The sequence below is a fragment of the Myotis davidii genome, unplaced genomic scaffold, assembly GCF_000327345.1.
Source record: "Myotis davidii unplaced genomic scaffold, ASM32734v1 scaffold453, whole genome shotgun sequence".
In the NCBI taxonomy this organism is placed as follows: domain Eukaryota; kingdom Metazoa; phylum Chordata; class Mammalia; order Chiroptera; family Vespertilionidae; genus Myotis; species Myotis davidii.
The window spans coordinates 1,805,494-1,826,635 of NW_006285234.1; the positions used below are offsets into that span (position 1 = coordinate 1,805,494).

Genomic DNA, 21,142 nt, shown 5'->3' on the forward strand with positions numbered 1-21,142 from the left:
TGTGGATGGTGATGCAATTTTTAAAAAAATTAAATTGACTGGTGTGAGTGGTAGGGTTGGAAAGCTTGATCTAGCCAGAGAAAATTGTTTGGGAGGAGAGAGGATCGAGGTGTGGGGCCATTTTAAGAGGGGATACAAAACTTTTAGATTTGATTCCAGGAAAAGTCAGAACTGGGTAGGTCAACCAGTTTTGTGGGTGTGTCGTTATATCCAGGAATTCAGTCATTATCCATGAGGTCAGGATTCTGGGAGGTCTGTCCATGCAGGAAAAGACTCCGAGGGTGGACTCACCTGGCAGGCCTGCAGAAGTGGGACCTGAGCTCGCCGGGCTGACTTCTAGCTTCCTGGACCAGGGCAATCCCAGGGCGTGTGTCTTCTTCCTTTCACTTGTGAAGATTGTACATATTTAATGTTTTAAAATATATTTTTATTGATTTCAGAGAGGGAAAGAAAGGTAGAAAGTGTTACTATAAGAGGCAAAGAAAACCTGTCTTAGGCATGTTAGTTTGCCAGAGTTGTATGACGAAGTCACAGACTGGGACTGGGGATCAAGCCCACACCCGGACATGTGCCCTGACTGGGAATCTGTGACCTCCTGACTCATGGGTTGATGTTCAGCCACTGAGCCACACCGGCGGGGCAAGATTGTATTTATTTTAATTCTACACTTACTTGTGTGACTGTTCTGTATTCCCCACTGCCTTACCCAAGAGGGCAATGACTTTTTGTCTTGCTCACTTCTGTACCCTCAGTACCTGGCTGCCACTTGAATGATTGGAATGTTCTCTCTGCTGCCTGGATTGTGAAGCTTTCTATTCCCAGCATGTGCTTGAATCCAGGGTTTTGGCACCCTCCTCCTGCCTGTGACACTGGCCTCTGCTGCTTCTCCCAGCACAGACCTGCTTTTCCTGCTCTCTCAACTCAACTGCCAAATGATTGGTGCTTCTGTGGATTCTCACTTCTGTCACCTGGCATGGATCAACACACTCAAGAAACAAGGAGGACTGGGTCCCATGAACATTCCTTTGGTGTCAGACCCCAAGCGCACCATTGCTCAGGACTATGGAGTCTTAAAGGCTGATGAAGGCATCTCATTCAGGGGCCTCTTTATAATTGATGATAAAGGTATCCTTCGCCAGATCACTGTGAATGACCTTCCTGTTGGCCGCTCTGTGGATGAGACTCAGACTAGTTCAGGCTTTCCAGTTCACTGACAAACATGGGGAAGTGTGCCCAGCTGGCTGGAAACCTGGCAGTGATACCATCAAGCCTGACGTCCAGAAGAGCAAAGAATATTTCTCTAAGCAGAAGTGAGCACTGGGTCATTATAGGGTCATGTGGCAATGTACAGCCATGAGAACAGAACCTCTTTTACTATTGTCATACTTAAAACAAGATCTTAGACTTAGCCCAGATGTGGCCTTTCCTGTAGGGTTTGGGGAGGGTCAGCCATACTTCCTCTGGAAGAAATTATCTAATGTGAACAGTAGTGGGACATCACCTTTGATCTTTTGTGGTTTCTATTAAACTTGAACTGAGAAAAAAAAAAAAAGGCCTGTTGCACAAAATTTGTACAGGGGTAGGGTCCCTTTTCCTGCTCTCTCCATGTCCGCCAGCCTGCTGTGCCCAGGAGACAGGAAACCAGCTGAAGCCAGTGTAGGTATGCAGTACACTTAACCTCCCAGCACACGTTTCCAGACCCAGCTGGCTTTATCGGGCTTGGGTGAAGTGGTTCAGGGCCAGGTGGGGTGTCCATGCTCACTGTCCACCTTTGGATTAAGGAAACAGGAATGATGGTGCAAAGGAGTTGGGGGAGGCAACTGATGTACCCTAAATACCTCCTGTATCAGCAAACACCCCCGAGGGGAAGGGAAGAGGGACATGGGCCCAAGAAATGGGGAGGTTCTCCCATGAGAGGCTCCAAGAAAGGAGCTTCTCTCTGCTTCCAGTATCTCTGTGGATCTGCTATTGGTTCATGCCTCTCTCCATCTCACTCCTGCTCCATCCTGTGGGCCACCTCCACAAACATCTTGAGGCAATCCTGGAAGCCATTCGCAAAATTCAGGGGTCTGGGGCTGGACTCTGCAAGGACTGCAGCCAGAACCACAGTGTTTATTCTTCACTCGGGGAGCCACAGGCTGTCACACAGGGGCACCTATTGGTGGTGGTGGGAGGGTGGATAGTCATAGAAATCACAGGGTATCAAGTATTGCACATGGTCCTTTTATTCTCTGCAGCAAAAATGGTTCCTTCCTGCAGACCTAGAGCCTTGGGTCTGCAGAAAACTGTCTATAGACATGAGCATGACAATGATTAGTAGCAATACTGGGATAGTGGTTCTACACAGATGGTGCTCAGGTGTAGGGCTCCAGGCAGAAATGTAACGTGGGCATTGAGTCACAGGATGGCACCTAAGTGAATTCCAGTTACTGCTGAGTTAGGAGGAGAAATGGGGCTATTTAAAGGTCCCAGGATTCCAATGTCCGTGTGGCAGATGGAGATCTCCTGGCTGGACGGATACATCTGGGTGTGGGGGAGACGCTTCCAAGTGGAAGCCACCCCTCCCCTCAATTCTTCACATCTCCCAGGCGGAGCTGGGCAAAGGAAGTGGCCAGCTGCAGCGCCTCCTGCAGGCAGCCCACATTCTTGCCTGTGGCCTGCGCAGACACATCTTTGCCACCACCTTTGCCATCCATCAGGCCTGACACCTGCTGCACCCACTCACTGGCTTTCAGGCCCCGGTTGGCTGCATTCTGGAAGACAGGAAGGAGAAGTGGGAGTCAGGACAGAGGATGGAACTGAGGGAGGCACTGAGAGGGGAGGGAAAGAAAAAGGATGGGGGAACCACAGACACCCACTCCTGCCCGGGGTGATGCTGCCGGAGGCTGAGGCAGACCCTACAGTGGTACCACGGTTAAGACAAGGCATACTGAGTGACAAAACCAGGTATCAGCCAGCACAGTTAAACACATCCACCAGGAGAGGGCCTGAGGGTAAGGGATGCTGGAGGGGACCAACAGGAGGGCAGGAGAAGGGCTATTTCTTTGCCCTGCTCAGTTGGTTGGAGTGTCTTCCCGTGCACCAAAAGGTGGCAGGTTTGATTCCTGGCCAGGGCACATACCCAGGTTGTGGGTTCAAGTCCCAGTTGGGACACATGCGGGAGGCAGATGATTGATGTTCCTCTCTCCCTCACCCTTCCTGTCTTTAAAATCAATTTTTTTAAAAGAGAGAAAGGTGTCTGTAGCTTTTCTAATGGGGGTTGCACAAACACACTTGGAGGTTGGGCAAACAACCAAAAGAACTGAGCTCCCTCAGAAAAGCTACAGACACCCACTGGCACAGGGCTGCAGGGTATTCTGACCTGAGGGACTTGACACAAGCACGTGATCTTGCCAGCCTCATTATCCACTGTGAAGAGCATGGCCGACGTCTGTGGGGAATGCGTCTTGAAGAGCTTCAAGGCTTCGTTCAGGGCCTGTGGGAGAACCTGGCATCAGGCCATGGCCCTGGGGAAGGGGCCAGGCTCCTCATAAGCACAGCGAGTTTGCAGAACTCAGTTCTCGGAGCTTTTCCTCCCCCCACCCCCACTTTCCTAGAGCAGATGCTGGTCCTAGCTCTCCAACCACCAGATCTCTCCATGGCTTAGCCTAACCTCAATCCCAGAGAGTGGGCCCTCAGATGACCACTCCGCTCTGAGCCACAAAGCTCAGACTGCAGCCACCAGAGGGTTAATGAGCCCCTGAGAGGAGACAAGCAGTGGACAGGCACCGAGCAATGCCTGGAGACCCAGCCCCTGGAGCCCTGCCCCTGGGTTGCCTTGGCTGACGCGCCGCTCTCCATCTCCAGGATGACGAGGGGCTGGTTGGGGTTGCTGTCAATGAGCTGCTTTGTCTTCTCCAACACCTACAAGGGAGGAAGGTCCATTGGAGAGGTTTCAGGTCTCAGGCCCAGACCGACACCCAGACAGCAGTCTTTGCTGGGTAAATCCTCTTGGTTCCCTTCAGCCACCAGCTTTGCCAGGACTCACTCGCTTCTGGACATCAGCTTTGCTAGCCCGGTCTAGGTCATCCATGATCTTCTTCAGGGATTTGAGAGTCTCCCGGAATTCATCCTTCTGCCATTGGGGGATGACTGCAGTGGCCAGGGCCTGGAACCAGAAGACCATTCAGATATGAACCACAAGGAGCTAGGATGTGAGGTTCCAGCCCAGCCCACCCCACTCCTCTCGCTTTGAACACTAAAGTCCTCCCTGATGAGTGTCCAGAAGAAAAGAGAAAACAAAAAAATAGTATTGCAGTCAGTCACTTATGAATAACTACAGCACTTCATTTTTTTGTTAATCCTCACCTGAGGATATTTTTTCCATTGATTTTCCGAAATAGTGGAAGAGGGGGGTGGAGGAGGGGAGCAAGAAAGAGAGAGAAACATCAATGTGATTGGTTGCCTTCTGCAGGTGCCTTGACCAGGCTGGGGATCAGACCTGCAACCAGGTATGTGCCCTTGACCGGGAATGGAACCTGAGACCCTCCAGTGCACTGAGCCACACCAGCCAGGGTTAACTACAGCAGTTTTAACAAACAGGACTGGAGAGAAAGAGGCAGAATAAAGAGATGGGAACCCTGTAAGACCTGGTCCCTACCAAGTAGTGAACACAGCCTGTGAAGGGCTATTGGAAGTCCCCGAATAGCAACAAACACCGGAAGGCCTGGAAACTGGGCACCCACAGCACCTCCCCAAACTCCCTCCACACCAGTGTGCACTCGTGCTTGGGATGGCCCCCTGCTACTGGCAATGGGGGCAGCAGGCAGGTTCCGGGATCCATGGACTCCCTATTGCAAGGCTGCGTGACAGCGGAAGTCAGTCCCAGGGCCCACGGCACTGAGAGCCAAGACTTGAGGGTTCAAGAAAGGGTGTGTCTGGTCACCAGGCCTAGGATCCAGCACTGAGCAGGCCCTGAGGAGCGGAGAGCCGCCCTACCTCTCCAAGGTCAGCGATCTCCCTCTGCACGTCCTTGTTGGGCGAAGTCTGGGCCTTCACTTTGGCCTCCATGACAGAGAGAGACTTCTTCAAGCTCTCTGCTTTCCTGAGGGCCTGGGAGGGGACAGTCAGAGTTGTCAACTCCAGGTGCCTTTCAGCTTCACTATTCTGCCTATAAACAACTGTGGCCAACACTGATGGCAGGCGATGGAACAACACATCCCTAAGATACCAGAAGTTTCTCTTCCTTCAGGGAGCAAGTGTTTGCAGCCTCTTGACCCAAAACGGAGCACCTTCCTCACATGCCTGGCCAGCGGAAAGGCTGCACTAGCTCCGGGGCAGAGGGTAACGGAGAAGTCCTAAGTTAGGAGGCTTCAGCACACATCAGGCACAAGCTAGTCCCACCCCACACAACTGTTCCCATCTCAAACTAGGCACGTACCCCCAGGGGGACGAGCGAGGGTAAGTGCTGGGGACACTGGAAATCACAGCAAAACCATGGCTAACCTTCCTAGACAGATCTATAACGGGACACAGGGCAGGATTTGCGTGTACTACACAGATTAAAAGTAAGATAGCTATGAAGTCCTCTGCAGTGGCTTGCTTCCGCCAGGTAACTGGGAACATTTGGGGGCAGCCCTGTACTTCTGCTTCTGACTGCAGCAGCCACATCACCATCTGTGGATCTGCAGACTAAGCTCCTCTTGCCTTGTTCCGTTAAGCCACGAACCCCCCAATCTGCTCACCTTCTGGGCTTCAGCACCTGTGACAGCCACGATCCTCCGGATGCCCTTGGCAATCGCTTCTTCACTCACAATCACAAAAGCTCCCGCGTGACTCGAATTCTGCAGGTGACTGATGGCAGAACACAAAACCCGTGGTTATGAGGAAGCCCAGGTACCCTGGTCCCCACTGCACCCCTGAAGCCCTTGGCTCTGCAGCCCTGAGCCCTTCGAGGTCAGTCCTAGGGAAGCTCCCTAAAGGGCACAGTGGGAAAAGGCCCTGCATGTTTAAAAGAATTTCAGAATCCAGCTTGGCCAGGAAGAGGCTGAGAGCTTTGTGACACTAAGCAAGACGCCATGTTTCTGAGCCTGTTTTCTCATGTATGAATAAGTGTTATGCTCCCTCACAGGGCTGTTGGGAAAATCAAATGAGATCAAATGAAACTGTAGTCCCTAATACCCAATACTATATAACTGCTGGCGGGCTCTACATTCATTCATGTTTTTGGTTCTCTCTGGTGGAACATAAGCTATATTCTTCAATCCCAGTTCACTAGTTGAGAATATTGGAGATTAATTTAAAATCCTACAACCCTTTAAACAAACAGGTTTTGTTCCCTGTTGCTCAGAGAACCTCAAATTCTCATTATATCTCGGTCATCCTGTGAGGCATAGAGCCTTTGAAAGCTGTGTTCTGTGCTCTAAAGAGTGTTGTGCAAAGCGTCAAGGCAGAATTAGGCCTGGACCCTGGTCCCCATATACTCCCTCACCCTCCACATGCTCTCCTGCTCCCTGCCAGCCTGAGGTCTGCAGGAGGCCCTGGATGAGCCCTACCAAGGCCCAAATGTTTCACCAGGCTTCCTTCAGAAGGAGGAACTTCCCAGGTCACCAGAACCATCCCCGGAAGACCCCAGGGAGGTACCAAGTGCTATGGAGGAATTCAAGTTGGCGGAAATAAGTGGCTATCCCAAGCCAAATTGAGCTGGGCCTACCGTGGGGCCTGACTCGGGCTCTGAGACAATGAGATTAACAGCTCAGAGGCTGTTCAAGCAGCAAAGGGAGTGAAGTGAGGCCCCCAGAAGGGAAAGGGGCTGGGACCAGACCAGGAGCTGGATGAGCACTCTATGGCCTTGCTGAATCCTGAATCCACAGGCCAAGAATCCCAACTCGTCTGGGATCAGCACAGGAACAAGAGCAAACAGTGTGTGGGAAGTGCCTCCCCCTCCTAGGAGGCTCACAAGCACTGCCATGCTGGGATCCTTGGGGTGCTGTTTGCCAACTGCGCTTCTGGGGCTTTGTTCAAACCTTAGATAAACTACAGTTGGTCTAGGACCTACATCCGCCAGCGGTAATGCCACTGGCCCCACTACTGCTCCCCGAGGTACTCACGTTCCCCCACAGAACTCAACAGAAGTGAGTGAGCCAGCAGGACCGGAGGGGTCGTCTAGCAGCTCGGACACTGGGACCCCAACAGAGACGACGCGCACAGGGTCAGGATAGGTTTCATCAAACACAGCCCGCAGGCCCTGGATGGCTTTCGCTGCTGCCAGGGGACAATCCTGGGTATAGACGGGCTGCGGGGAAAGAAGACGGAACAGAGGCTGGGAAAGGTCTCTGGCGGTCAGCAGGGAGCACGACGACGAGTGTGGTCCTGCAGGCAGGGCTCTGGGTTTCTAATCCGGCTCTGCCTGCCCACAGCCTCCTGAAGGAAGGTGCTATGTACAGTCGAGGGAATCAAAACAGAAGTTTCCAACAATGTTTTGATACACTGTGAATAAATCTTACATGGATGTGCTTTATGTAAACCAGACGTACTAGAAGAGCTCTGGTTGTCCTGAGCAGGGAGCGGAGCGAAGACCTCTCCCTGCCGCTCCCCAGAGGCCCTCAGACCCTCTGCTGAGCACCAGCACTGCCCCCACTGAGCACAGTCTGAGAATCACTGCTTTAAGCAAACCTGCGTGCGGGACAGAATATGGTACGATGGAGCGAGAGCATTTGGGTTGACACTCTGTGGACAGAAAGTGATGGTGCAGGAAGGAGTGAGGTTCATGACCCAACCTACCTTAGCTGCCTCAATCATCTCGTTAACAATCTGCTCAGCCTTCTTGATCTGTTGGGTGGACATGGCTCCCTTGGCAGTGAAGTCAAACCGAAGGCGGTCAGGCGCAACCAGGGAGCCTCTCTGGTCAGCTTCCCCAAGCACGGAGCGCAGGGCAAAGTTCAGAATGTGGGTAGCTGTATGGTTGCTCATGACAGGTCTACGTCGGGGCTGTAAAGAGAGGCGGCTGTGGAGGGATCTGCAACAGACTGCTGGTTGTCCCCCAATACTCGCTTCCCCCATCTTCCCAAGTACTAGAAGTTTTAGTTGGACACATGGCTGCCCAGAATAAAGACTACGTTGTCTAGCTTCTCTTGCAGCTAAGTGTAGCCATGTGATAAGTTCTGGTCAATGAGCTGTAAGCACACCCTTCAGGGGAAAGGGCATGCCTTCCCCCTGCCTAGAACAGGAGGTGGTAAACCATGGCCTATGAGCCAAATCTAGTCACCCATTTTTATAAATAGGCTTATGAACACAGCCACACTCATATGTGTACATATCGTCTATGGTGCTTTTGTGCCACAACGACGGAGTTGAGTAGTTATGATAGAGACAGTTATGTCCCAAAATGCCCAAGTATTTACAATCTGGCCCTTTCTAAAACAGTGCCGATCCCTGACCCAGAAAACCAATCTGATAGCTACCTTCTTGGACCATGAAATCAAGGGCAACACCCCAGGAATGATGGCAAAGCAACAAGCAAGGAAAAGCTGGGCCCAATAACTTTATAAGCCTGGACTTTTAGGTGAGAAACACATTTCTATCTTATTTAAAGTTACTGTTATTTTGGAGCTCTGTCACATACAATAGAATCTATTTCTTTTGTTGTTAATCCTCACCCGAGGATATTTTTTCCCATGATTTTTAGAGAGCGTAGAAGAGGGAGGGGAAGAGAGAGAGAGAAACATTGCATGCATGAGCCCCAATTGGGGCTGGGATGGAACCTGCAACTCAGGTACATGCCAGGGCTAAAATCAATTTCTTAATTCTTACTTAATACAGGATCCTTGGGTCCTGAAGAAGTGTTTGAAGTTAACCTGGAGAAAGGCAATTCATGAAAACAAGTCTATAGGATCACAATGGAAATCACTGTGGTCTGACATGGGAACATATATATAAATTTAACTCTCAGATTCATCCCTTATAATTATGGACCAATTTATAGCCAAGGAGGAGATGAACAGTAAATATATCAAATCACTGTGATGTACAGTCATGTGCTGCACAACGATGTTTCAGTAAATGACAGGCCACATATACAACGGTGATATACCATGCAGCCTAGGTGTAATAGGCCATAACATGTAGGCTTGTGTAAGTGCACTCTCTGATGTTCGCACAATGATGAAATCACCTAACGACGCATTTCCCAGAATATATCCCCATTGTTAAGTGGCGTATGACTGAACTTTAAAATACCTTATAATTTTATATGTCAATTATACCTCAATAAAGCTGAAATTTAAAAAAAAAAAAGGATGCCCTGGCCAGGTACCTCAGTTGGTTAGAGCATGGTCCCAAAATGCTAAGGTTGCAGGTTCAATCCCTGGGGCACATACAAGAATCAACCAATGGATGCAGAAATAAGTGGAACAACAAATCGATGTTTCTCTCTCTGTGTCTCTCCCAAATTGATAAATTAAAAAGAAAGAAAAAAAAGAGGTAAATACTAAACAGATTCAATGCTGACCAGCATAATTCAACTCACCTCATCAATAAACAGTCGGACCTGATCCCCCACTTTCAGGTTGCCATAGATTGTTCCTATGTGTAGCACATACCCTCCTCGCACCTGAGTATTCTTCACTGTAAACTCAGTTTTCTGAAGGGAGTCAAGGAGGAGACCAATAAATAAACCAACAAATGTGTATATATACACATTCTTTTTACAGATACAAATTATACATACACCTTTCTCTAAGACACTCCTCACTGGCATGCGTGTATATACACCATTAATGCCATGTGTTTGTTATCTATACATAACACGCACCATTGTGTACACGTTTACATTATATGCACACGCCATCTTATACATGGACCCATATGTGACTAGGACACTCATCCGAGACCACAGAGTCAGCAGTGGCAGAGCTAAAGGCTGAGACTCTGACAAGGACGCCTGCCCCTCTGAGCTGCCTCTCCCTATTTATGAGGAAAGCACAGAGGAACCGAGGATCTACCCAGGCATCTGGCGGTGAGGATCCTGCTACAAGGGGACCTCATGGCTATGAAAGCAACATGGTGCAATAAGCAGCTCCCTCAGCTTCAAAAATACAGACTGTGGAACACAAGCCAAAACTCGGTGTGTCTGCTCCCCAAGGCTGAGGGCTGAGGAGCCAGCAAAGCTACCCCAGACCAGGCCTGGCCCTTTGTCAGACCCCCTCTCTGGCTCACAACGAAGCATGCATGTTGGCTCACGTCTTCACTGCTGTCATCAACCTTCACCAGGTAGCCTTCGTCGTAGATCTGCCCTCCTTGCTCAGCATAGAAACAGGTCTTGTCCAGCACCACGCCACACTCCTGGCCCGTGGACACTTCCTCCACAAACATCTTATCCCTGCGCAGAGCCATCACTGTAGCCACTGTGCTCTCAAACGCTGCACAGGAGGGGAAGCGGGTCAATGACTTCGGTCACACGTTCTTACCAGGCTTTTGCTGCATTCTATTTCTCAAACTCTCGTTAGGGCCTAATTATCTAATTTTGTTTGGAAGCAAGCTCACCAGACTCCACGAAAAGGCTTAACACACTGGCTTCCCACCAGAGAATGCAGCACTCACAGGGTGTCCAAACTGTCCTGGTTTGCTTGGACCCAAGGGTTTCCTGGGATGCGAGACTTTCAGTGTCAGCACTGGGACAGTTCTGGGAAAACGGGCAGCTGGTCACCCTAACTCAGCTTCTGAGCAGAAACTCGGTGAATGTGACTAGTAGTTCTTTAATAGTAGTAATAAGTCCCCTACTGCAAGGTCAATTCGCAAAGAATATACTCTTTTGTGAGCTTGCTTGGATAGATTTAGATATCTCTGCTGGAGCAAAAGAGGAAAAACATGTAGTGCCTGTTTGATTTTTCATAACTTAGAATATTACTATCCCCAATGCCAAATTCAACAGCCACCGTGAATCAGATAATGTCCTGATTTCCTATTCGATGTTACAATGAGAGGCAACTGGGTGAAGAGTACAAGGAATCTCCCTGTAACTAAAAACAAAACACTCCCTATGGATCTAGAATTACTTCAAGAGAGTTAAGAAAACCAACCAAGGGTCTCTGAGTATGAAATTACACAGCGTGACTATACAACACCGACGGAGAGGCTACCACAGACACCCTAGGTGTCTCTTGCAAACCCTCCAGACAAGCTCAGTAACATACCGTAGCTCCCAGTGGAGTCCGAAAGGTAACTGTACTTTGGAGAGTCATCTGTAGCCTCCAGACTCTTGCCCCGAAGCTCTTCGATAGCATAAATGTCCAGCATAATGTGGTCTTCCCCTCCAGCTCCCTTGCCCTGTGACTTCAGCTGCCAGTAAGAGAAGCAAGCATCGTTACCCGAATGCAGAAAAACTCAAAGCTGCTAAACTATGTCCAACGTCAAACTCTAGAACAGGGTTTTTCCATCTCAGCAGATAATTCTTTGTTATGGGGCCGCCCTATGCACTGTAGGGTGTGAGCAGCATCTCTGGTTTCTACTCTGCGAGTAGCATGCCCCTGTTGTGTAAACAAAAATATGTTCAGACATTATTGCCAACTGTCCCCTGGGGTGCCAAAATGCCCCCAGCTGAGACCCACTGGTCTAGGGAAAATGGGATTTCAAAGACTTTAATGAATGGAAACTCTTCCTTGCTTTGCAGCCAAGTCCTGCCTTGGTAGGTGTTGGGTCTCCTGCTCACTCCCCAAATTCTTTACCTGGGCCAGTTTCCTCTCCTCTTCAAAGCCGTCCATATCTACCACCAGCCCCTTCTCTTCAGCAATCAGACCGGTGAGATCCACTGGAAAGCCATAGGTGTCATAGAGAAGCCAAGCAGTGTCCCCTGCACAGCACAAAGGAAGTGTGTCAAGTAATGTGGACGGCCCCTGCCTTTCGCCCCCAAGCCCTTCCCGGGAGGACGCTGACAGTGACAGAGGGATTAAAGAGACAAGGTGAGTACTGGGTCCATGCGCTTGTCAGAAAAGCCATCAAACTTTTTGGAAATGACCTGGAGGAAGCACAAGAAGTCTCCTAGTAAAGTTCTGTTTCTTAATCTAAAAAAGTGTTCAGTTTGTGAAATTCATCAGCCTTTCCCCTTGTAAATTATATTATATTTCAAAAAGAAAAAAACTTTCAGAATTAATTTGTTCTGTCTGGTAAAAAAATAAAGCAATTTTCAAAAACCAATATGTATTATATATTCCTATTTTTGCTGGCGCGCGCGCACACACACACACACACACACACACACACACGCACACACGCACACATTTGTATGCAAATAGAGAATCGTCCTGAATACACCCAGCTCTTAAGAGCTGTTACCTCTGAGAAACATATTTGGGAAAAAGAATTTTCACTTTTACTTGTATGTTGTTTGAATACTTTATCATAATAATGTATTTTATAATTTTAATATAAACCCAATTTTACACCACAAGCAGTCTAACCAAGCCATGCTCAGCCTCTGGAGGCATGGGAGTCCTGTCCGTTTGTGAAAAAAGGGTTTGTCTCTTCCTGGAAGACGAAACAGCCTCGTTGGAGAAAGGAAAAAACTAAACTGGTCCTCACCAGGAATGGTCTTGCTGTCTCCCAGGCTCTGAATTTTCCTGTCCAGGATGCGACGCCCTCTGCTGAGAGTCTTGAGAAATTGCACTTCCTCTTCATTAATGATGTCCTTCACCATATCTGGGTCCTTCTTTAGTTCAGGAAATGCATCTCCCTGGCAAAGGGGAAACAGAGATGTGGGCCCAGGGAAGCCAGGGACTATTCCATGACCCCCTCTAAAAATGCTCATTGACAGTATGCTACCTTCCTCCCGGGCCCCCTCAAGGTATGTGCCTGGTATAGAAGCAGCAAACAGGGAAACAGACCTACCAGGGACTGGACGACGACGTCTACTAATGTAGCAAAGAAACCCTTGCTGGCATTGAGTTTCTCATGGGAGTATCGCACAGCCCGGCGAAGAATCCGTCTCAGCACATACCTATAAGAGGTAGAACCCAGTCCTCCGTTAGATATGGTCCCAGCTGAATATTTTGTAGTAGTTCTTTGGAATTCGACCCAAAGCAAGATGACCAACTTTTTGTCATTCTCTTTCAAAGCCTTTCCTTTATCCTATGATTGCTTCTTTTTGCATTCCCCAATCTCATTAACATGAATTCTAGCACAAAACGCAGTAACATATCCACAAATATGCATCAATGTTGATCTGGGGTAATCATTGCTTGTTTTCCTGACCTCAGAGATGGAGGCAAGTGCAGACCAAATGGTGGACTTGATTCCCCCATCCCAGACCCTGCCTGTCAGTAACGAAGTTGCCTGGAGCTAGTCAAGACCTACCCCTACCCCACTGCTACCAATATTCTATCAATCCGTATCATCTGTACTTAGCAGCAAAGAATTAATAAAGCGACAACTCTTTAGTGTGATCTGAAACTCCCTTCATCCCTAAACAAAGTTTCCCTCCAACTACCTAGAAGACAAAGAAAACAATAAAACATAGCTCTAAGTTGCACAGAGTCCTAACATCGCCCCATATGTAACATACCCCCGCCCTGTGTTGTCAGGTCGGCCGCCATCGGCTAGAGCCACAGTGATGGTCCGAGCATGGTCAGCCAGCACCCGGTAGGCCATGTCAATCCCATCAGCATCGTCAGCACCAACTTTCCCAGTGTACGGCCGGGCACCTGTGCCCTACAGATAAAATCCAGGAGGCAGCACATGAGGAAACAGCCTTTCTGGCCTTGCCTTGCCCTAGGACAGCGGTTCTCAACCTGTGGGTCGCGACCCCTTTGGCGGTCAAACGACCCTTTCACAGGGGTCGCCTAAGACCATCTTGCATATCAGATATTTATATTACGATTCATAACAGTAGCAACATTACAGTTATGAAATAGCAACGAAAATAATTTTATGGTTGGGTCACAACATGAGGAACTGTATTTAAAGGGCCAGAAGGTTGAGAACCACTGCCCTAGGAGGTTCCGAGAGGACTGAGGGGCATTAGGAGAAAGAACGAACCTCTTGCCAAGAACGGTGAGAGCAGTGGGACTGAAGAGCCTCCAGCCAGCGCCCTGCTCTCCACACATTATAGTGCCTTGTGCCCAGAGCCTTGTGTTATTAACAATAAAGTTGGCAGATGGTCACAGGACCCTCAGCTGGCAAAGCATCTGGTTATTCAACTTTTGACAGCACTGCTAAGAGCCCAGCCTGGAAACTTCCACACAAGTTGGCAATGTTTGCAAAAGGGCCAGTACCTTCTGAATGGCTTCAAAGTAAGGGACAAAAAGGTCAGTGTCGTAGTTGGACATCTTATTCTGCAGCACAGACACCAGTCGCTCCAGGCCCATCCCTGTGTCAATACTTTTCTTAGGAAGAGGTTTCAGAGTTCCATCGGTTTCCCTGCATGATCAGAGAAAAAAGAAGTTGAAAAGAGGACTCAGCTCTCCTTGCCGATTAAAACGCATTTACGCAGCAGCTTGCAGATGGGGACTTCTTGTCATTTGCCCCTGCCTGATTTGGTGGGAGGAGGGGAGTGAAGAGAGAAAGGTAAGAAGTACTCTGGGGTGCATTTAGAAGGGAGGCAAAGCTTCAGAAAATTTAAGCTTTAAAATAACAGTCTAGGCCTAGAGGTTTGGCTCAGTATATAGAGCACTGGCCCACGGACTGAAGGGTCTTGGGTTCGATTCTGGCCAAGGGCATGTACCTCAGTTGCAGGCTCTATCCCCAGTCCCAAATGGGGTGAGGGTGGGAGGCAACCAATCGATATGTCTCTCTTACATAGACGTTTCTCTCTCTCTCTGTTTCTCCCCTCCCTTCCACTCTCTCTTAAAAAAAAAAAAATCAATGGAAAAAATTATTCTTGGTTAAGGACTAAAAAGAATATATTATTTTTCAAAAAAATAAAATAATGGCCCAAATGACATTACAGAAATAGCCTTCAAGTCGGTATCATGGGGAATAAAATTCATTTATAAAAGAATAGCCCTAGCTCTGACCCAGAGATCAGAGGGAAAACTTGAGAAATAAAAGAATGGCCACAAGATGCCATGATGCCTTTGGTGCCTGCGTTAGCACTGTCCCACTGTCCCCAGAGACCAGGATGAGAAGACAGCTTACACGCCTGATTCCTCTCTGTGCAGCCCAAGGACATAAAACCAAAAACCCAAACTTCCTTTGTCCTAGATCTGTTTGACACCATTACATTTCCATAAGAAATAAACTTTTATATGAAGAATAACACTGTCTAAAAAGATACACACAGGGCTACAGAAATATGAGAAAAGCCTGGGAGAATATATATGGGATATCTCAGAAGGAATGGTCCAGGATCCCAAGGCCACCTGTTATACTGGATGAACACGAGGTTCCAGATCTCCAGCACGTTGGGGTCATCCTGGTTGACAAGATGTGCAGCATCCCGACCTCCGATCCGGTCATAGTGGATCTCACTGCAGGGACCGCACGGGCCTGTGTCACCCATCTCCCAGAAGTTATCCTTCATGTTGCCGGGGAGGATTTTGGTGTCATCCACCCTGCACACAGTGGGAAGGATAAGCCCAGTTATAACCACAGACAGGATTTAGCACAGACTTGCATCCGCTGCAAAAAGAGATCCTTATAAATTTCTACAAAGATGGACCACTCTCTGGCAATTACTAATGCCAAGCCTACATACAGACCCTGCTAAAGAGTCAGAACATGATTCTTCTCAAGAGTGATAACAATAGGATACAAAATATACATATGCTCCAAACATGACTAAATAAAAATATGCAAAAATATGGATAACACCTAGAAAGGAACACATTAAAAATGGAAACATTTATACTGCATACGACTAGAATCTAAGCAAATATTTTCTTGACAAATGGTTCTTCATTTTAAAAAATGACTATATGACAGTATAAGTGTTAAAAAAAAATTAAAAAATCTGATTAAAGTTACCTCTCATATTAGTCATCTATATTTTACCTTAAAATGATACCAAAAAGAATCTAATAAGATTAAACCGTTTCAAAAATAGCTGACTGCTGAAAGTTGCTATTATAATAAAGCAATCCAAAAAGACTGTGCTTACTTAATAAACAAAGCACAGACACAGAGAAAGCCAAGTAAAACAGGACTCAAAAAGTCAAGGTCGCCCTAACTGGTTTGGCTCTGCGGATAGAGCGTCAGCCTGCGGACTCAAGGGTCCCAGGTTCGATTCCGGTCAAGGGCATGTACCTTGGTTGCGGGCACATCCCCAGTGGGGAGTGTGCTGGAGGCAGCTGGTTGATGTTTCTCTCTCATCGATGTTTCTAACTCTCTATCTCTCTCCCTTCCTCTCTGTAAAAAATCAATAAAATATATTTTAAAAAAAAAAAAAGTCAAGGTCAGTATTTAAGTTTTACATATGTTACTGCCCAAAATGCCCAAGTACATTAGACTATTGAGTCTAACCAAGTAGGAATTTTAGGCCAAGCACAAGGGGAAGCTGGATGGAATAATTAACTGAAGTAAAAGTTAAAAAAGGAAAGAAAGAAAGGCTGCCTTGCTTAAGTGTACTAAAAAGTTATGCAGAAGCCCAGCTGGTGTGGCTCATGAATCAGGAGGTCGAGGTTCAATTCCTGGTCAGGGCACATGCCCAGGTGTGGACTCAATCCCCAACAGGAGGAGTGCAGAAGGCGACCGATCAATGCTTCTCTCATCATCCATGTTTCTATCTCTCTCCCTTTCCCTTCCTCTCTCTGAAATCAATAAAAACATATTTTTTAAAAAGACATGCTTAGCCCTGGTTTGGCTCAGTGTAGAAAGCATCGGCCTGCAGACTGAGGGATCCAGGTTTGATTCCAGTCAAGGGCACATGCCTGGGTTGCGAGCTCGATCCGCAGCAGGGGGTGTGCAGGAGGTAGCCAATCAATAAATGATTCTCATCATTGATGTTTCTATCTCTCTCTCTCCCTCTCCCTTCCTCTCTGAAATCAATTAAAAAATTTTTTTAAAAAGAAAAATATCCTTGGGTGAGGATTTAAAAGAAAAAAAAGATATTAGCTTAAGGTCATTGATAGTATTTTTTTTAAAAGCTATGTACTAAAGAACAGCAGGGTTCAGTAAAAAGAACAAGAAGATGAGACAAGGGCACCATGGGCACCCCAGCTGTCTACAGGGTACATCTCTCCACTTTTGATACAGCACTTCACAAATCCTATTCCGTCTAAAGCACAGAACACATACAGCTCATCTATCATGTTCCTTTTACGCTACATGATTTTACTTTAGAATTATCTTATATTTTTAAAAACTCAAATGGCTTTTACTACTCCTCTCCTGCATCCCTAACCAAGCTCTCCACCCCTCCTCATTCCACATCCCCAAGTAAAAAACAAAAAACTTCCTTTGTCCTAGACCTGTTTGATGCCATTACATTTCCATAAGAAATAAACTGTTTCATATTAATAATATCACTCTGTTGAAAAAGATACACATAGGGCTACAGAAATATAAAAAAGGCCTGGAAGAGTATATATGGGATATCAAACTATTAACAATGGTTAATCTTAGAAATCTTCTAATTCCTATTTTTACATTTCTATGTAGTTTGGATTTCTACAACACATGAATTATATGCACAATTTCTAAAAATATACAAAACTTAAAAAATATGACTTCATGTTGGCTTTCCAAAATAGAATGACCAATCAAACGTACTAAGAAACAATGAGCATACCTAAAGATAATTACTCAGTCACCCCACCTCCATCGTGAAATGGGAAATGGCAATGTACTCCAAGTCCTAAAAGCCTACTCTGGCACCAATCACTTTACTCCTCCATTCTCATCAAATGTGAGTTGAAATCTTACCCCAAGTTTTGCCAGATCTGTTTGCACTCCAAGTCGGGTTCTAAGCCAGCTGCTTCATCCCCACCAAAGTAAGTAACATAAAGTCTTTCCACCGGAATGCCAAACTCTTGGGTGAGAAGTTCCAGAGCCATCTTACATGCCAATTCCTACAAAAAGGAACGAAAAGGAAGATATGGAACATGGCCAAGCCAGTGTTTGGTTTATTCTACTATTTAGTATGAGGACAGTAAGTCCAGATCCTGAGAACACAGATAGAAAATGACAACATCTTCATTATATACTCAGCAGACGCCCGGCCAGCATGGATGGTTCAGTGGTTGAGCATCCACCTATGAACGAGGAGGTCATGGTCCAATTCCTGGTCAGGGCACATGCCCGGGTTGCAGATTTGATCCCCAATGTGGGGTGTGCAGGAGGCAGCCGATCAATGATTCTCTCTCATCATTAATGTTTCTCTCTCTCTCCCTTCCTCTCTAAAATAAATAAAAATATATTTTTAAAAATAAATAAATAAACTCAGCAGAATTCAGGATTGATTATTGATTTATGCAAGAAATCCAAATGTGAACTGTAATCATAAAATTATAGGTATTGCCACCACGAAGTCTTAAAATATCATCATTTAGATTTACTCCTAAGTGACAAGCAAAATTAGAATCCGCTTCCCTCAGTGGTAATGACTATTTTGCTCAAAACCCCAACAGACCTCCTGCTTTGATCTTACCTTGAAGTAATCTCCAAAAGACCAGGAGCCCAACATCTCAAAGAAGGTGTGATGATAGACATCCTTGCCCACGTCGTCCAGGTCATTGTGCTTGCCCCCGGCCCGGATGCATTTCTGGGTATTGGCAGCTCTGCTCAGCTTTGCCATGGGGTGAGACGGATCAATAGTGTTCAGGAAGATGGGTTTGAACTGAAAAAAAGGGCACATTTCAACTTTTAAAGAGCTGTAGGCAGACTAGGTGGCCACACACTGACAGGAAGAGAGCACACACAAACTGTTCCGTTTGTGACTGAATTAGCCAGGAATAGAGCAGCTTCTCAGAGGCAGGTGGCCCTGCGAGGCTACAGCAGGGCAACCTATCTTGGAGCAGCTTCTCCCCGATTCTAGTTCTCTAATGGTCCCCACCAGTGACACGACCGTGCAGGGGAAAGGCCTGCCAGACCTAAGGTAACAGCCAAAGGTGGATGCGCTGAAATATGTGCTTCCTTGCAAATCTGACCGTCAGGGTTTGTATCATCTTTCTGGAAGGACTTATTCTAAAAGCGATGGACTGGCACCCTAGCCGGTTTGGCTCAGTGGATACAGCATCAGCCTGCGGACTAAAGGTTCCATTCTAGTCAAGGGCACATGCCCGGGTTGTGGGCTCTATGCCCAGTAGGGGACATGCAAGCGCAGGCCGAAGCTCTATCCACTGAGCCAAACCGGTTTGGCTAAAAATATATTTTTTAAAAAAAGCGATGTACTAGCTCCGTAGTAAAGGTGAGCAGGAAGAAAAAAAATTGAGACCTTCATTAAGGGAGTAAAATCAACATGACTGGATGTGTAGGGAGACAGTATCTATCACCTTGTTTTGGTATACCATTGTTATATGTGTAACTCTGCCTTATTGTTCCCACTAGACCTCTCCAAATCGGTAACTACCAACCACTTGTGAATATGTAAAATTGAATGAATTAAAATGAAATAATTAGTAATCATAATTTTATTTTTTAATCCTCACCCGAGGATACTTTTCCATTGATTTTTAGAAAGAGTGGGAGAGGAAAAGACAGAGAGAAACATCAATGTGAGAGAAACACACCAATCGATTGACTACTGTATGCACCCTGACCAGGGCCTGGGCCAGGGAGGAGCCTGCAGCCGAGGTATGTGCCCTTGACCGAAATCAAACCTGAGACCCTTTGCTCGAAGGCCAATGCTCTATCCACTGAACCAAACCAGCTAGGGTAGTAATTATAATTTTTTAAAAATGAAAATGATGTTTCTTCTTTTTTTAAAATATATTTTTATTGATTTCAGAGAGGAGGAGAGAGAAAGAGAGAAACAGTAACATCAATGATGAGAGAGAATCATTGATTGGCTGCCTCCTGCATACCCCGCCACTGGATGCCCAGGAGCCTGCAACCTGGGCATGTGCCCTGACCGGGAACCAAACTGTGACCTCCTAGTACAGGGGTCCTCAAACTTTTTAAACAGGGGGCCAGTTCACTGTCCCTCAGACCATTGGAGGGCCGGACTATAGTTTAAAAAAAAACTATGAACAAATCCCTATACACACTGCACATATCTTATTTTGCAGTAAAAAAACAAAACGGGAACAAATACAATATTTGTATTTGCATGTGGCCCGCGGGCCGTAGTTTGAGGACCCTTGTCCTAGTTCATAGATCGATGCTCAACCACTAACTATACTGGCCAGGCATCGTCATTGATGTTTCTCTCTCTCTCCCTCTCCCTTTCTCTCTGAAATCAATTTTTTAAAAAAAGAAAGACTATAAAAACCCCAATAAAACTGCATGTCCTAGAATAAGGATGAAAGCAAAGCTTTGAAAGAATCATGAAGCACTGACTTGTTTTATAAAGAAAAAACAAGGATAATGAAGATATGAAGGAGAATCGCAATAGTTAACAGCTCTCTTCAGGGCTCAGCCAGGTTAACCCAGCTTCTCAATCTAATAAAACAGCTTTTTCCTTAGCGGAAAACAAAGGCAAAACTTAACAGACTAAACACAGGATGAAACTGTTTACCCATGTCCTGCTTTGACTTGGCCTGACATTTTTACTTTTAGTTGCATTTTTCTTGAGAGGCATACAAGTTTTATTTGTGGATATCGGGGCCTCTTGTCACAACTAAAAAGAATAGCTAATATTTGAGTACCTACTCGAATACTGTGCTAAACATTTTTAATGCATTAACTTTATTTACACCTTTCTTCAATCTAAAGCAGTGGTTCTCAACCTTCCTAAATGCCGTGAGCCTTTAATACAGTTCCTCATGTTGTGGTGACCCCCAACCATAAAATTATTTTCGTTGCTACTTCGTAACTGTAATGTTGCTACTGTTATGAATCGTAATGTAAATATCTGATATGCAGGATGTACTTTCATTGTTCGCGACCCACAGGTTGAGAATTGCTGAAAAGGCAAGCACTATTATTATTCAATGACATAAAGTAAGTTCCTCAAGACCACACAGTGAGTGACACATCTGGGATTCTGTCGGACTCCGAGAGCTCTGCTTTTATCCCTGCTCTCCTGCCTCCTATGTGGACAAACAGCCAGGAAGAAGGGAGAAAAGCCTTACCTGGT

General features: G+C 46.6%; 1 protein-coding gene and 1 pseudogene across 4 annotated transcripts in view; one reads left to right on the plus strand and one right to left on the minus strand.

Moving 5' to 3' along the window:
* The window catches only part of LOC102770630, a 4,954-nt pseudogene extending 3,402 nt beyond the window's left edge, over positions 1-1,552 (plus strand).
* Positions 1,553-2,202: 650 nt separating this feature from the next.
* The window catches only part of AARS (alanyl-tRNA synthetase), a 21,712-nt gene continuing 2,772 nt past the window's right edge, over positions 2,203-21,142 (minus strand). For all 4 annotated transcript variants that reach the window (XM_006755773.2, XM_006755771.2, XM_015558803.1 and 1 more), the window contains exons 3-21: positions 18,554-18,742; positions 17,830-17,975; positions 15,330-15,521; positions 14,244-14,388; positions 13,535-13,680; positions 12,862-12,970; positions 12,556-12,706; positions 11,703-11,827; positions 11,172-11,316; positions 10,219-10,397; positions 9,506-9,619; positions 7,762-7,968; positions 7,089-7,273; positions 5,724-5,832; positions 4,978-5,091; positions 4,028-4,147; positions 3,817-3,903; positions 3,362-3,475; positions 2,203-2,753 (exon numbers count right to left, since the gene is read on the minus strand). In XM_006755773.2, coding sequence (XP_006755836.1) covers positions 2,568-2,753; positions 3,362-3,475; positions 3,817-3,903; positions 4,028-4,147; positions 4,978-5,091; positions 5,724-5,832; positions 7,089-7,273; positions 7,762-7,968; positions 9,506-9,619; positions 10,219-10,397; positions 11,172-11,316; positions 11,703-11,827; positions 12,556-12,706; positions 12,862-12,970; positions 13,535-13,680; positions 14,244-14,388; positions 15,330-15,521; positions 17,830-17,975; positions 18,554-18,742 — 2,763 coding nt within the window. In that variant the 3' untranslated portion in view covers positions 2,203-2,567. The remainder of the gene's footprint in view (positions 2,754-3,361; positions 3,476-3,816; positions 3,904-4,027; positions 4,148-4,977; positions 5,092-5,723; positions 5,833-7,088; positions 7,274-7,761; positions 7,969-9,505; positions 9,620-10,218; positions 10,398-11,171; positions 11,317-11,702; positions 11,828-12,555; positions 12,707-12,861; positions 12,971-13,534; positions 13,681-14,243; positions 14,389-15,329; positions 15,522-17,829; positions 17,976-18,553; positions 18,743-21,142) is intronic.